Consider the following 17,069-nt stretch of genomic DNA (forward strand, 5'->3'; position numbering starts at 1 on the left):
CATTGAATATTAGTCTTTTGAACTTAAGCACAGACACTGAGTTATGTCATCACACTTAGCATAATTAGTTTGGGTTCCTCATGGTTATGATGCAGAGTTATGTAAACAAGAAGTGTATTAGTGTAAGACACATTTAGACCGTATTTGGGTGTGTTTTATATGTGTCTTTGCATGTTTTACACGTGAAGATTTACATATGTGTGTGTGTGTGTGTGTGTGTGTGTGTGTGTGTGTGTGTGCGCGTGCGTGTGTATGTGTGCTCCCCACAGAAACATGAGCGTCAGGCGCAGCAGCACTTTCAGCAGCAGCAGCGGCGGAAGCGAGAGGAGGAGGAGCGGCAGCGACAGGCTGAGCACCAGGCACGGCGCGAGCGCGAGCGGGAAGAGGGACGCACCGACCCCTCGAGCGGCGACCACCACCATGACAAAAGCCACGGGGGCAAGGGCCGGAACAGCTCAGGCAGCAGCGGGGACAAGCCCAAACGACCCAGCTCGCTGCTGGCCAACAACAACGTGATGAAGCTGAAGCAGATCATCCCGCTGCAGAGCAAGTTCTCCTCGGGCACGGCGCGCTCGCCGCAGTCGCCCACGGGTACCGAGCCCAAGCTGCCTGGCTTCCTCAGCTTCAAGTTCCTCAAGTCGCCTGAGAACAAGAAGGAAGCCGCAGCCGCTGCCGCTGCTGCTGCTGCTGCCGCGGCTGCTGCTGCCTCCTCCACCGGCTCCATCGCCACCAACACCAGCGGCACCATTGCGGCCTCCGCAGGCCAGGAGCGCTCCCAGTCCCCCAGCAAGTCCTTCAACCCCAGCAAACTCTTTAACTTTGGCAAGTCGGAGGGGGGAACCTGCGTGAACGGGGCACCACTGCCCAGACCCGGGGAGTCGTCACAGGGCTCGGAGAAGCAGGCCAGCAAGGCGGACCTGAACGGGGTTCCAGATGAGATCCCGTCTCCGGCCAGGGAGAACGGGGAGAACGGACACTCCACGAACCCTGAGCCACCCAGGCCCTAAGATCGCGTCCTCTTTTTACGAAAAAGAAAAAGGGAGAAAAACTAGACTATGAGAGATGAAATGAGGAGGAAGAAGGACAGGAGGAGAACTAATTGAGGCTCTTCTGCCTGTCAGTGCTTTTTTCAAAGCTGTTCATGTAACCTTAGGCCTGAAAGCTGTTTAAGGAGGTTAAGGGGAGAGAAAGACAGGGAAAATGTCTGGGTGAGAGATCGAGGCTTTTAAACATGTGACACCCCCTCTCAAACATACTCGTTCACACACACACACACACACACACACACACAAACACACACCCACACAAACATACACCCACACAAACACACACTCACACACACACACACACACACACACTGCTCTGCCAACCCTTTTCTGCAATACATGTAGGAATGCATGAGCTGTGTTTCTTATACTTTTGGGAGCCTTTTCCCAAAGAGCAGTTGGATTTTAGTAACAGGGGTTTTCTCAACTTTAGTTTGGTTACATCTCAGAAACACACAACAATGGAAATACTTCTTTTTTTTTCTTTAACTCTTTGATTACACATATTCAGTAATCCTAAAATCAGATATCAGAAGTAGAAATCTCAAACTATGAGTCACTTGAGGCCAGTCCATTTTTCTACTTATTTATCCCTTGGGTTTAACCGAGCAATATAAATAAAAAAGTACTGCAGAGAGACATCCATCTCAGATCTCCTTCAGACAGTGTTCTAAAAGGCAACAGTCACTGTTTTGTGTGAGGGGACCACCATAACTTTCGCAATATCCTAATTGTATGGAGGTTTATTCTACAATGCTCAATCTATCTGCTATTTTGTTTGTTTGAGACTCCTTGAGAGTGTGAAAGGTCATAGGAAGTTGGAGAGTGTATTTGGAAGCCACATTATCAAAAAGAAAGTGGCGGATTTGATGTAGGGGGAAAAGCTTTAGTGACAAAGATGGAAAGTCATACATGGCATAGCGTTGTGTTTTGGAAAGGGTTAGATGGGATGCGTGGAGAGGAGAGGGCATTCCCATTTTGTAATCCCTCATTTTGGTCTGCAGAAGAAAAAAACCCTGGACTAGAGGAGATTCATCCCTATTTACAGCTCATGGTAGTCAGACACTGGAGAAGACATTTGCACTATATTCTGCTGCCCTGCAAAGCTGAAAGAGCTACTAGCAGGAGGAAAGAGAACACCAGCCTGCCTCATAGCATATGCAAAAGCTGGATTTTTTTATTGCTAGTTGTACCGAACATTGCGGTCAACTTAACCATTCATTCCTTTTGGTGCTGTTTCTAGCCATGATAATGATTTGTTATCATAGATTTATGTTTTTATTTATTTGGGTCAAGATGATCTAGGGAGAATCATGCACCTCTACTTCTGATTTGCCAAAGCTGTATCAGTTTGAGAATGGGGGAAGGGTTTGAGATAAACCCTGCACAGAGAGCCATACTTGTTTGTCAAAAGACACTTTAATACATGTGTTGGTTTTTGTCCTTGTAAATAAATAACTTTCAGTTCCAGCCATATGCCAGAGGGTGGCGCCCAAACTTAGAATCAGCTGTCCTTGGTTAACCCTCGGCTTGGAGGTCTGAGGGAAAGAATGCTTAGTGTGGATTTCAGCATTGGGCCAAGGCAGCGCACCCAATAATAGCAATTCATTATTAGTCAGTTCAACCATCTCTGTTCATGTGAACCATGCTGAGTAATTAGAATGTGTCCCTCACAGTGAGACAGAGAGAGAGAGAGAGAGAGATTGAGGCGTAAAACATCTATGCACTTCCTTTTCATACTCCATATATTCCATCCTTCAATGAATTTTGCAATAATATGGTGAACTGGAGACTGATGATATTGTTTTTTATTGTTTTTTTTTAAAGATTGTATTTCCTTATTTTGTTTGCACTCTGCAGATTCATATCTCACTGTGAGGCATTATTAGGTTGCGATTTTCTATCATTCTGCTCTGAATGGTTGAACCCTCTGTGCTTTCACCTCTCCTGTGAGACCCCCTCTACTTTGCAGAGAGAAGTGTAACATCAATGTCATTGTACAGCATAGGACATCAGAACATCTCTGTTGTTTGAAAAATATAAATCTGTTTTCTCCATCCTATATGAAGGACGGAGAAAACGCACAAGGTTTTCACAGGCCTGTCAAACAAGAGCTGATTTAACAATGAGGATATTAACCCCATGCTATGTAGTCATGTTATTGAATTCATTTCATGAGTGTCATTCTCCCCAGTGATACGCGAGGGTGTACTTGAAACAGGCTTCTCGAGATGGAAGACGTCCAGGCGAGCCATGAGGTACTGAGTGGTTAGTGTTTCTCCAATGAAATACAATATGTAGTAGTAAGTGGGTTAGCAAGGCAGTGTTGTGTAATGCAATAAGGGAAGTCGCTCGAATTTTGTTTGAAATTCAAGGTGGGTAGCCACTTTCAATGAATCACATAATAGCTTCTTTTGTACTTGTTTCTTATTTACATATTTCAAATTACTACAAACGGTCATGGATGAGATGAGTTCAGTTGTCAGCTTGTTACAGCGTTCTGTAAGACACTGATAAACTAACAGGTGATTAAATGCCTGTGTAAGCACACAAGCTGCAAGACTTTTTTTCATTATATTTTAGACTGATCCGGTCGGCACAGTTTAGTAAACAAAAAAGGCCTTCACAGATGAAAAATGCCTCAAAAGACTTTATTCAGAAATGACATTTAGAATCAGTGGGAGAACCTACTTATCTTTTTCAGAAATGATTCCCGTGAGCAGTTGGAGCAGTATTTACATTTAGCGAGAACCTTCTTTGGATAGTTATGTTTGGTTCTTGTTTTCCGATGAAACCAGGTGTGATCTGGTGGAACGTGTTTGCCTCTAGAGCCGTACGAATACACTGTGTGACTCAACCATGATCACTCGAAGCTTAGGTTCCTATTCTTTCTCTTCTCGTGCTGTAAGTTGAAATTGGTCTAGGGCTTCAGCATGAGCTGTACCCTAGAGGTCGCCTGGGAGAGGATGGGTGAGTGGGATGGGAGAGCAAGACCAACACATCTCGGAAATCCTTCCCAGCCAGCGCGCTGACGAATCGCCTCAGCCTCTTGACGTGCTCTTCCAACAACACCACTGTAAAGCTTATGTTTTCATTTCATTTCTTTTTCAAAGAAAAAGATGTTAGGAAATGGGACAATTTATTTCTTTTAATTTATTTTGTCATATTTTTGTAAAATCTGAAAATGAATAGTAAAACAATTTCTTGACATCTACGTTGTGTTTTTTCCCCCACAAGAGACAAGTTCTTTAGGGTTCATATGTGATGAAGCAGATGTTAATACTGTACATCAACTTCATCACACCCGTTACCAGATGTTGGGCACACTCTAAGGGTCCTGCTTTCAATAACAGGCAACAGGCAAAACAATGAGTAAAGTCTGGCTTCCATGAACTAAAGCTATTGTGTGGCATGTGGGAGCACTGCACTGCCCCCCCCCCCCCCCCATGGTTGCGCTTAAATTATTTTGCCAATGATTTTGCTCTACTTCTTGTGCAGTGGACTTTGCTCGTTGCTCATTGCTCTGATCGTTGCCAGTTGCCCATCAATGAAATTAGAGCCACAAACTGCACACAAGCCAACCAGCCACTGTGGTACAATATAAAGGTCAATCCCAGTTTCACACAGTAATAGGCTACTTTGGTACACAAAGCTGTTTTTACAGGACCCACAGTATCAGGCCCTTCCTTCTCCAATTCCATTATTAAATTATATTAAATGTATTAAATGTAGTGTATTTGCATTGTATACAGGGTTTATGTATGTACACACACACACACACACACACATAAACCATATACATAAACGATATATAGCTGTTTCTGTGTGATTGTCAGTGCTTTTAGAGGCTGGACCTTCAAGATGCACTTTGCATTGGTTTTGTTCTTGATACCACACAGCAGACAAGGTGACTGCCTGACACGGTGGCTCTGGTGCTTTAGCATTGAGCTGTTTTCTCCATCTGAAAGCACAAAATAGAAGTAACTTATCCTCCCATGAATTACTTGATAGGCTAAGATCTTTGTGCCTATCCATATGACAAATCACATTCGAAAGTATTACTGTCTTCATAGAGGTTTGAAATCACCCGCACAATACAAAGAAAAACAATCTCACAAAATGATTTTCAGAATACAATAAGTCGGACAACTGGCGTGTCATAGTGCATGACATCATTTAGGAAAACATTTCCAGAATGTTAGACATCGAATCAGCATATATGGGCAAATATGAGGTCCAATATTGTTGCTAGGTTCCTTACCTCCAACTGTGCATCTCAAACATCCAACTTCTTGCTTGCTATATATGTGCTGTTTAGGTACGTGTTTCAGTGTCTCCAATTTTTATCCCAATTGCTTCAAGCCACCAAGTTTGTCACATTTTCACTTTATTTCTCTCCTTTCAGTCCTTCTCCTCCTTCCTCCTCTGCCTCACTTTCCCTCTTTCCATCTAGAGTGCAAGTCGTTTTTGACTCCAGCAGACCCCCCCCCCCCCCCCCTGTCTTGTCCCATAAAAAGTCTAAACAGCAGAATGTTTTGTTCTGTCTCCTGACGTTAACTGTGACTCCCATATGAGGGATTCTCACCATCCTATTCAAATATGTTTGGAAAGTTCAATCAATCTCCCTCCATCTCCATCTGAAGGGACCGGTATAGTTAATCAGAATATGCCATAGTCAATAATTCAATGATCTTATACCTAGTTAGGATTCCTCTGTCAGGAGGATTTTCAAAAATGAGGTACCATTGGATTCCGTGGATCAAGACGAATTCAACGTTCAATGGTGCCAATTTTCGGTTGTATAGATTTTCTGTTATTCCCGGTTTTATCAAAAAACCTTTGAAAGCTTACTCCTCCTACAATTTTGGTCAAATCGTCTTCAAAATCACCAGAGATGATCTTCACAAAAAACAGTGAATAGAATTTTGATCCTCACAACCGTTTGTCCGGTATAGCCACTCAAATTCAGCAGAAAAGCAAGAAATGAAGTAATATCTAAGCAAATCTTTCAGATATTAACCTGGGTGTCAGTGGTGCAGGGGTTGAGAAGTCGTTTGATCAGAAGTCGTTTAATCAGAAGGTTTTAAGTTCAATTCCCTGTCGAAGTGTCCTTTAGCAAGACACTTCTTTCTTTTCTTCTTTCCCTTCTTCACTCTTCTTTCCTTCTTTTACTCTTCTTTCCAAAATTGTGAAGAATATACATTTTCCCCTGGTTTCGCAATCTTTGGAGGAATCCGCATCGCTGCTTGCAGCTATTTTTATAATTGTTACTTTTATTTGGTTTTAACTAGCATGCAAACAGTTCCTGGGTGAATATACTTGATTTTTACCAGGGGAGTGAGGTGCGACATTGGTCTTATCTCCCCCCCCCCCCAGGTCGATACAAAGAGCCCTGCACCCATGGCTTATTTGAATAGACGGTAACACCCCTAAACTCAGCTTTTTAAGAGCAGATCCCTGAAGGAATAAGTCGAACGAGTCTGAGGTGAAACTATGAGTGGACATTCAGGCTTTGTCTCCCTTGGTGGCCACCACGGTATAAGATTAAAACCTGGATCATAACTGACTAAAATCCAAGACTGGTCTCCAATATATGGTATATATTATATCCTATCACATCTCAGAGCCTTCAGACTACATTCTCATTTGCCGAACACTTGGTCTGAGCAGCACACTATTTCCGTCAGCTGAGAGGTATCAGCAGTGGGTTATTCTGGTGATCACTATGGTCCCCCCCCCTTAATTTACCTGGGCACGTGTTGAATAGGGGGACGCAAATTCTGATGGTTTTTTTCAGCCTCTCAGATGGATTGCAGGAGAGCTTGTGATCAGGGCAGATCTGGCTAGACTTGATAGGCCCCAGCTTGGCTGCTGCCTTTAAGCATTAGGCCCTAGATGGGCGACAGTGGTACAGGAGGTAAAGAAGTCGTTTAGTAAGCAGAAGGTTGCTAGTTCGATTCCCTGTCGAAGCGTCCTTGAGCAAGACACTGAACCCCTAATTGCTCCTGATGTGCAGTGTGCCATCAGTGTAAATGTAAAATGTGTATACATTGTAAGTCGCACATATGTAAGTCGCTTTGGGTAAAAGCGTCTGCTAAATGACTAAATGTAAATGTAGATGGGCAATGGTTTGCCTGGTCTATGTTCAGACTTCATCGGGATGTTATGAACTTATGGCTCAGACTTGGGTTTAATTATGGGAACTGGTTTGTAAACATTGTTCCAGAGGCCACATAGCTAGAGACTTCCACAGATGTCTGGCTTCTCCTAGCAGGTCTACAGAACAGACTGGTGTCTATGTTAGGGCATGTTTCTAGCAGGTCTACAGAACAGACTGGTGTCTATGTTAGGGCATGTTTCTGCGATCTGGAAGCACCCTGCTTTTACTGGAGCCCACTCAGCGGCTGAGTGGTGAGTGAGCAATGACTACTGTGTCTGCAGATGTTGCTCACTGTGGGCCTTCTTCGGTTTTCTCTGTAAAGTGGGAGTATGTTTAGGAACCGCAAAGGCAGTTGGTGAGGCATCCTGAGATCGTCCATGTGACGGAGCGTAAGATGCAGCATTCTCCAGGGATGTGGTGCAAAGATCATTGTAGTGGCCTACCATTGGATGAAAGTATGTATTAGCAAACCATTAAACTTGAGTCTACTTGATGATCGGATCAGAGCTTTTGGTAGCTAGTCTATAGAGTTCCATACAGATCTAATAGATAGACCAATAATGACATATATCATTTAATGAAATTATTTTCATATTTCAAACTCATTTAAAATATATTTTAAAAGTAAAAAAAAGTCTTGTTCTATGTCGTTCTTTATTGTATTGTGGGAGGAAAAACATAAAGTACTGTACAGATTACTATCAACCCCTTCAGTGCTGGATGGATTAACACACATTTGAAGAGAATAAATGGGAACAGATTATAAACATTCCAAACAGGGTCACAGTTAAGCCTAAATATAATTCCCCCTATTCACTGAGATTAACAGCCTACTGAGATAACACTTGTGCCTATATAAGACAAGGGAAAACATGTCTCAATTTTATTTTCATCTGTTAGATTATATTCTAATGGTACACAAAATATGTCATCTTGGAGCTTCACACTACATGGAGCTGTCCAAGGTGCGAAGTGCTTGTAATGACAGGAGTTTCCAGCAGAGGGAGCTCATTAGAGAAATGGTCTATTGTAAATAATTACACCATAGTGTGCTCCTCATGACGTCAATGCTTCTGGTTAAGGAGTACCCCAGTTTATTCACTTCTTTACTTTCATTAGAACAAATTCTTTGTGCTGGTGGTTAGGGGACCACAGTGGTGCAATGGCGTGTGTTTGCGGCTAATTTGGATATGAAAATATACAGGTAATAGGTAGAAATGATCAGCCCTCTAAGTTTACAGAAATCAAGAGTAGGGAACACTTATCTGGCAAAATATCTGTTCTGGCATAGAAATAACAGACTGCCATCTGTCCAAATTCCTTCCAGTTTCTTTCTCCTTTCCTTGACTGACCACCAGAGGATGCTAATAAGCTTTGGCTCAGACAGGCACTTTTCAGAGAGGGCAGCTTGCTATTTGCAAATAGTGATTTGAAAAATCATGATGTTTCATTTTCTGTCCAGCTTCAAGCATTGGCTGCCTCTTCAGCTCCATGTGAGCTGCTCCTTCACAGAATGACAAAATCTGGATAACAGGCCTTGGATGTGGCCTTGGAGTTCAGCGCCTTTCGCAAAAATGTTCCTAATTCATTCAGGCAGGCATTGAGTAGACAGACAGCAACCCTGCCAAACTCTAAAAGCAGCCCCGTGTTTCCTGCCAGTTTTACAAGAAAGTTAATCAGCATCTTCAAGGAATGGGAGACAGCCAGTGGCAGAGGATAATTGGTCTAAAGAGCACACTAACCACCCTGGAAAGGCTTTTTATGCTGCACCCCTTACAATGAGGTGATGATAAGCAACCAATATGACACTTTGTCGGAGTGAGATGGTTCTGATAAAGAGCTGCTGCATAATTACACCGTAGTGGTCTTTGGGGTTTTCTGTTTTTCTTTTTTTCTCACCATGTATTTGGCCTGCAAGAACTGGGATATTTCTTACAGAATACACACTCTTCCATTCTGTTTAAATGAAAGTGTCCACGTTGTCTCTCACTGCCCACAACCTTTAGAAAGGGGAACTAGCCAATGTGAGAAAATAACTGGACAAAAGAGCACTCTAACACAATAGACAGACTGCTATGGCAGTTTTTTTGGCCTATGAGAAGTGGAGCAATTCTTACACAGCAGGGGTACTCTGTCCTTCTCTAGATGTTTAAATAAATCCGTCAGTGAGTGCTCTCTCTGCCTGTCTGCCTCATCCCATTCTAGGGAACCAGCCCCATTTTTCACTGTCTGTTTAATGAGCTGGCTGGTCCGCCTGAGGAGTGATGGTGAGTATGGGTACTGTCAGTTGTCGCTCTCTCTCTCTCTCTCTCTCATGAGTTCTGAAGACTCCCTTGTGCCAGGCTTACACTTAGTCTCTGACACAGTATGACTTGGCTCATATGAAATTACTCATATCCGCATATCCGATCCCACATTCGTTCCTTGAAATGTGTATAGGGATGGATGTTTTATTCACTGAAATAAATGTGTTTGATGTCATTACTCTGTGTTCTCAATCTCACCCACGTCATCCCAAACCATGGGACACCATGTTGTCTCCGTGTAATGAGCTTGAGCTGATAGACAGGCAGTGTTATGAAGTCAGGTGGCCTTTGTGCCAGATATTGAGAACGTCTAGCATATCACTTTCAAATCCCTCAGGGCGCTTACTGCTGGGATCACACTCACAGTGTCCTGTCAATATCGGATCATGTCACAGATGGCATTTCTTCATCCCAACACAGGATCATCCAGTTTGTTCCATATAGATTATGGGATTTGCCTGTCCAATAGCCTATCAGAATATTTCACAGCCAGTATATAAGCACATGTGCCAAAAGAAAGACTTAGAGCTGGTTTGCTAGATACTTTTTACTTTTGCTAATAGAAACTGTGGGCAGAAATCAGCCCATATGCCTCATTTCTGGGACAGACCAGATGAACCTGAAGAAGCCCAAAAGAGCCACTTGAGGCCTTCAATGAGCGAGCGATCAATTATGTAAAACGCTTTGAAGCCTTGTGCTGTCGTTAACCACCAAACTGTTCAAACTCAGTGCAGCCTCTACAGCTGGCAACAGAATGGCATTTAGGACAGAGCATCTATTATTAATGTCTGTTTTCTCGTTAGCGCACCAGGGCATAATCGATTCAAGAGCATGATTAATGAATTAACAGCTGATTAGCAGTACATACATGAGAGCATGTATGATGACTGAACGGATGCTTGGCTGTTGATAGGCTTTTCACAAACGCCTTAAATTGCCTTGAGGGCTGTTAATGTTTGCTCTGAATTACTTAGCAACTTATTCAAATGCCCCTCTGACTCTGAGATTCGCCCATACTCCCAGCGTTGTGCAATGTATGGGGCACTTACCATTAAACCTGAGTGTCTGCCTCTTCGCCACATTATTGTGTTTCTGGATGAGGCCATTTTATTATATATGTGGATTATGAAAGGAAACGTGGAACACCTTCATCTAGACCCAGCCATCACAGGATGATTCAGGCATAGCGTTGTTTTGCTGAGGGCCATTATAAACCTTGGGCCATATTTATGAAGGGTGTTTAGCCTGCGTTTTTTTGGTCAACGTCTCAGCCTTACACATTTGTGATGATGATACAGCAATGATGATAGCAATTTATGTATGATGATCAGCACCTGTTTGTCTGGCCACATTTTCAGTAATCTTATACGATAACACCTACTGAATCACTGAATCAATGACTTAAGTCAATATACAAGAACACAATGGGCCTCATTCTCGAACATTTTCTGAAGTTTCTTCTGAAATGTTTCTTACGGGCTTCGGAAAAACAGCGTAAGAAAAACACATCCGCCAAATTCATGAAGGCTTGAAAATGTGTTCCTATGCAGCAGAAGTGTTCTGAGCTGTGCTCCACCGGAAGAGTTTTCTTAAATTGAAAGCGCGTTCTCGTGCTCCTGAATTTGCATACATACACGCCCCGCCAGCTCCTTATAAGGGCACGCAACCGTAGTGACATGTGCAGTCGGAATCAACCGAATCTACACGAAAGCAACTCGTAAACGAGTCATGTCAAAGCAGAAAGCGAGCACCGTCGAGTAAACGCAGATCTAACTTCAACCATAGACATATATACCTTTTATATATATATTCTATATATATTCTATATATAGACATATATACCTTTATATGTCTATGACTTCAACGGTGCAGAGGTGGACCGTTGCAGGATGTAGATGTGTCCATTCTATTCCACTATAGCTATATCAACGTGATTGAGTTTAGTGCTTATTTATTTATTTACTTACATTTGCAGTGTTTGTGTACATTCACAATTACATTTAGTCATTTAGCAGACGCTTTTGTCCAAAGCGACGTACAAGGGAGAGAACATTCAAGCTACGAGCAATAGAGACCTAGTGTAACAACAAATACTACTTTACATAAGAAATAGAAAATAAAAACGAAGTGCAGGAATGTAACTGCTGTAAGTGCAAGTTAAGCACTAGTCGAAGTGCCAGTTAGGAAGGGAGGTGCTCTTTGAAGAGTTGGGTCTTCAAAAGCTTCTTAAAGGTAGAGAGGGACGCCCCTGCTCTGGTAATGCTAGGCAGTTCGTTCCACCAACGTGGAACTACAAATGAAAATAGTCTGTATTGCCGTATTTGCACAGACGGCAATGCCAAACTACGCTCACTAGACAAGCACAGCATTCTGGTTGTCATGTTCCCTGTATGTTTTAACTAGATGCAATCATCCACATACACACAGAGAGGGACACGAAACCTTGTAGCTTGTTCTGCAACTTAGCTAGTCTGGTTTATTGGGAACGTGAATTTATACAGGACAGAGGTGCCACCTGGTGGTCACCATAAACGAAGCACATTCTGCTTCGTACATAACATTTCCTCCCCGCTAAGATATGTTGTCAATAAACACAAAGGATATTTTCTTTAACACAACAGAAAAGATTACAGCTCAAATAATAATGATGGGGATGTCCTATTATACTGGAAACAATATGTCTCAGAACTCACACAGTCTTACAGCGTTATATTAATTATACAATGTGTTCACTCAGTACCGTAACGTACGGGTGGTTGAGTGATCCTCACAGGATAGCGTCTTACTGTCTCTGTTACTGCAGTTACACCAGTCTGTGGTGGTTCAGTGGACTGGTGTGTTTGTGGCGATTCTGTGTGCTGAGGAACTCGATCGTCAGGCTCTTGTGGGGGAGGTGTTTTAGAGTGAAGTGTGGTGCAGATATCACTCTGAGATAGGTCCTCTGGTAGAGAAAGGTTCACTGCAGTCTGCTGCAGCTCTGGATCGGGGCGTGTCAGCATCTGATCCACATGGCGTTTCCATACCCCTGGTACTCCCACATTTACCCTGTACGACACTGGGCCTGTCTTTTCCACAACAGTACCTTGTGTCCACTTCTCCTCCCCCTTCCTATAGTCACGCACAAGGACTGGATCCCCAACATCAAACTGCCTGTCCTTTGAGTGTTGATGGCGGCGTTGTTGTTGGGCATCCTGTGATCTGTGCACTGTTCCAGCAACACTGGGTTTCAGGAAATCCAGACGAGAACGCAGCCGGCGTCCAAGGAACAACATGGCTGGCGTTTCAGTTGTTGTGGTGTGGGGGATGTTGCGGTATGCCAGCAGGAACGTGTCAAGGCGTTGTTGCACCATTCCGGTGCCTTTGGATGATTTTAAAGCCTGTTTGAATGTGCGCACAAAACGCTCGGCCAAGCCATTGGTAGCAGGATGATACGGCGCTGAGCAGATGTGTTTGACTCCATTGGACTTCAAGAATGCACTGAATTCTTCAGAGCAGAACTGAGGTCCGTTGTCGCTCACAAGGATGTGCGGAATTCCATGGCGACTAAAAAGGCCCCTGAGCACTTGAATGGTCTTGCTGGCTGTAGTGCTGTCCATGATATGCACTTCAGGCCACTTGGAATGGGCGTCCACAGTGATCAGGTACATATGTCCTTCAAAAGGACCTGCAAAATCCACATGTATCCTTTCCCAAGGACTGAAGGGCCACATCCAAGGGTGTAGAGGTGCTAGCCCAGGTGCTTTTTGTACGCTCTGACACGGGGGGCAGGATTTAGCGTGAAGCTCAATTTGAGAGTCGATGCCGGGCCACCACACATAACTGCGTGCCAAGCTCTTCATCCTCACTACACCTGGATGTGCTGTGTGGAGCTCTTTCAGAACCCGGGGGTGCAGTTTAGGTGGCACAATCACTCTCATACCCCACATGAGGCATCCCTGTTGTATGGTGAGATCATGCCGGCTCAACAGATAGGGCGACAGCTCTTCGCCTGCGTCCTTTGCAGCTGGAAAACGACCAGTTGAGACAATTTCTTGGACACGAGACAAGGTGGGGTCAGACAGGGTGTCACGTTTGATCTCAGTGTTACTGACTGGTAGTGTGTCCAACTCAGATGTGTAGAACACCTCTACTGCGCCTAGCTTCTCTTTATGTGTGTGGGAGAGTGGTAAGCGTGAAAGTCCATCTGCATTTGCATGTAGTGCACCTTTCCGGTATTGGATGGTATACTCATGCGCTGATAGGAGCAGTGCCCAGCGCTGCATTCGGGCTGCAGCCATTGACGGCGTACTTTTCACTGGACTTAAGATGGAGGTCAGCGGGCGATGGTCAGTGAGTAGGGTAAACTTGTTACCATAGAGGTACTGATGGAACTTGCGAACTCCAAAGACTATCGCTAGCGCTTCCCTCTCTATCTGAGCATAGTTTTGTTCTGCCTTGCTGAGTGTTCGTGAAGCATACGCTATAGGTCGTTCCTCTCCATCAGGCATAGCGTGCGAGAGCACAGCTCCGACCCCATATGGTGAAGCATCGCATGCAAGGCGAAGGGGCAGCTCAGGATTGTAGTGAGTCAATACTTCCTGTGATACTAGAAGTGCTTTTGCTTTCTGGAAAGCTGACTCACAGTCTACTGTCCACTGCCATTGCTTCCCTTTGTTAAGCAGTTCATTCAGTGGTTTTAGGACAGTGGCTAGATCAGGAATGAAACGTCCATAATAGTTCAGCATCCCTAGGAAAGAACGTAGCTGGCTGACATCACATGGTGCTGGTGCTTCCACAATAGCACGTACCTTCTCGGGTGATTTGTGGAGCCCAGCCGCGTCAATGATGTGGCCCAAGTATTCCACAGACTCCTGGAAAAACAGACACTTCTCTTGTTTGAGATGCAGGCCATACTCCTCTAGCCTGCCGAGGACTGAATCCAGCGCTTTGAGGTGAGTCTGTTCATCAGGACCACTGATGAGGATGTCGTCCAGGTAACAGTGTGTGTAAGGCAGTCCAAGCAGTACTTGGTCCATAGCCTTTTGGAACAAGCCAGGTGATGACGCTACGCCAAAGGGCAAGCGATTAAAGCGGAATAGCCCTTTTTGTGTGGAGATAGTCAGCAGCTTCCTACACTTCTCTTCTACCTCCATCTGTAGATAGGCATTCGATAAGTCTAACTTACTGAAGTGTTGCCCTCCTGCTAGAGAGGCAAAAATGTCTTCAATGCGTGGTATTGGATATCTATCCACGCAGAGAACTTGGTTGAGGGTGACCTTGAAATCGCCACACAGTCTCACTGTGCCATCCTTCTTGATTACAGGCACCACAGGTGTGGCCCACTCACTATTCTCCAATGGTGAGATCACCCCAAGCTCAGTTAGGCGCTTCAGCTCGGCCTCCACCCGAGGTCGAAGAGCATAGGGCACATTACGTGGGGGGCAGAATTTGGGTACACTGTTAGGTCTAACAGTCAGTGTGGCTTTAATCTGTTTCATTGTGCCTAACTCTGTAGAGAAAACAGCTGAGTGTCTCTTTAACACCGTCTTTAAGTTGTCTTTCTCTCTTCGCTCAATGGCATGCACAGTCTTTAAGTCTTTCCAGTTCAGTTTAATAACCCTCAGCCACTCTCTACCAAACAGTGGAGGTGCATCAACTTTCACTACGTACAAGGGCAAATCAGCACACTGCTTATTTAATTTTACTTGTACTTTGATGACCCCTTCTGGTGCCAATGGCTCTCCAGTGTATGTCTTAAGCATAATCTCAGTGGGTTGCAGAGGCAATTGACTCAATTTGCTTCTATACTGACTCAAAGAAATTAAAGACACAGCAGCCCCAGTATCCCATTCCATTTCCATTTTCTTTCCATTTACTCTAGGCAGCACAGAGATTCTGGAATATTTCCCCTTTTCAGACAAGGAATACAGTCCCAACTCAGAGTCAGTGTCAGATTTAGTCTCATCACTTTCACTAACATTTCTAGCATCCACATGATGAATTCTCTTCTTTCTATCTTTAACACTGCGCTTGATTGTATTACCTTTCTGTTTCCATTCTCTGTCTTGGCTGCTTCTGGCTTTACCCTTACACATGCGCTTGGTATGGCCTTTCTTCCCACACTGGTAACAGTCACGATCTTTGTACCAGCAGTCTTCATCCCTATGGTTCATTTTCCCGCAGCGGCGGCATTGGTCACCTTTTTGGGAAATCATTGCATGCACTTTAAGTGAACCGCTTAATTGCTGCACGTCGCGCGTGGCTGTCTCTGCCGACACAGCATACTCCACTGCTTTGTGAAAAGTGAGATCCTTCTCAGTCAAAAGACGCTTCTGCACTGTTTCACTCTTTAGTCCACAGACAAATCTATCCCGTAGTGCGTCTTCTAGATAAGCACCGAACTCACAATACTCAGACAGTCTTTTCAGTACTGCAACATACTGTGCAACGGTTTCCTCTTCCCCCTGATTTCGCTTGTGGAAACGGAATCTTTCCGCTATCACGAGTGATTTTGGAGCGAAATGGGCTTGCAACACGTCCACAACACGTCCATAATCCATCTCCCCAGGCTTGTCAGGAGCCACCAAACTGCGTAGTAATCCATAAGTTTTAGGTCCCATCACACTAAACAACACCGGCACTTTCTTCACTGTTCTGATCTCATTAGCCAGAATGTAATGTTCAAAACGCTCAATATACGTTGGCCATTGCTCACCGGTATCATCAAAGGGATCCATATTTCCAATTATTCCAGCCATGATGCGGCCGCTTTCAATGGATTGCACTTCAATGACAGATTCTTCGGAAGAAGATTGGCTCATCACCTCTTAACAGCTACACGCTAGCTCACTAGCTAGCTTCCAACGTGGTTGTTATTTTGTTCCGTCTTTAGAACTACGCACCTCGTCGCCAATTTATGTCATGTTCCCTGTATGTTTTAACTAGATGCAATCATCCACATACACACAGAGAGGGACACAAAACCTTGTAGCTTGTTCTGCAACTTAGCTAGTCTGGTTTATTGGGAACGTGAATTTATACAGGACAGAGGTGCCACCTGGTGGTCACCATAAACGAAGCACATTCTGCTTCGTACATAACACTGGTGTAGTCCTTTTATTTATTTTATGACATCACGGTGCCTCGTAGAATCATTACATGTGAAACGTAATTGTTAATGATACAAATATTCTCGTATTTATTATTATTATAATTATTTTAATCCGAGGATGTCTGTAGAGTTGATGTGAACGCAATCACCAACGATTTCTCACAAATTCATTAACACTTCTAACACGGAGAGTTTTCTTAAATGCGATTCCTCAAAAAACCACAAGAGGCACCCACGGGGCCATCTTGTGGTTTTTTTAAGGAATCGCATTTGAGAAAACTCTGGCCGAGTTACGACTGCTATTTCGAGTTCGGAAAGTCTTCTGAAGTTCAGAACAAATCCCAGATGAGAAAACTTTCATGAATGCCAAATGTTTTCCTAAATCCAATTCAGAAGAAATTCCTTCTTAAATTCTTCTTAACTGCGTTCGAGAATGAGGCCCAATGTCATCGGTGATGATAGTGTTA

General features: G+C 44.0%; 2 protein-coding genes across 4 annotated transcripts in view; one reads left to right on the forward strand and one right to left on the reverse strand.

Annotated features, from left to right (window-relative positions):
* ano8b (anoctamin 8b) overlaps nucleotides 1-4,254 on the forward strand; it is a 28,004-nt gene extending 23,750 nt beyond the window's left edge. For all 3 annotated transcript variants that reach the window (XM_031575405.1, XM_031575406.2, XM_031575403.2), the window contains one exon: nucleotides 270-4,254. In XM_031575405.1, coding sequence (XP_031431265.1) covers nucleotides 270-1,007 — 738 coding nt within the window. In that variant the 3' untranslated portion in view covers nucleotides 1,008-4,254. The remainder of the gene's footprint in view (nucleotides 1-269) is intronic.
* A 7,987-nt stretch (nucleotides 4,255-12,241) lies between these two features.
* On the reverse strand, nucleotides 12,242-15,253 carry LOC122133234 (uncharacterized protein K02A2.6-like). Its single transcript, XM_042708984.1, has one exon. It carries the CDS (start codon nucleotides 15,251-15,253, stop codon nucleotides 12,242-12,244), a length of 3,012 nt encoding a protein of 1,003 aa, XP_042564918.1.
* Nucleotides 15,254-17,069: the final 1,816 nt, after the last annotated feature.

The sequence above is a fragment of the Clupea harengus genome, chromosome 10 (genome assembly GCF_900700415.2).
Source record: "Clupea harengus chromosome 10, Ch_v2.0.2, whole genome shotgun sequence".
In the NCBI taxonomy this organism is placed as follows: Eukaryota; Metazoa; Chordata; class Actinopteri; order Clupeiformes; family Clupeidae; genus Clupea; species Clupea harengus.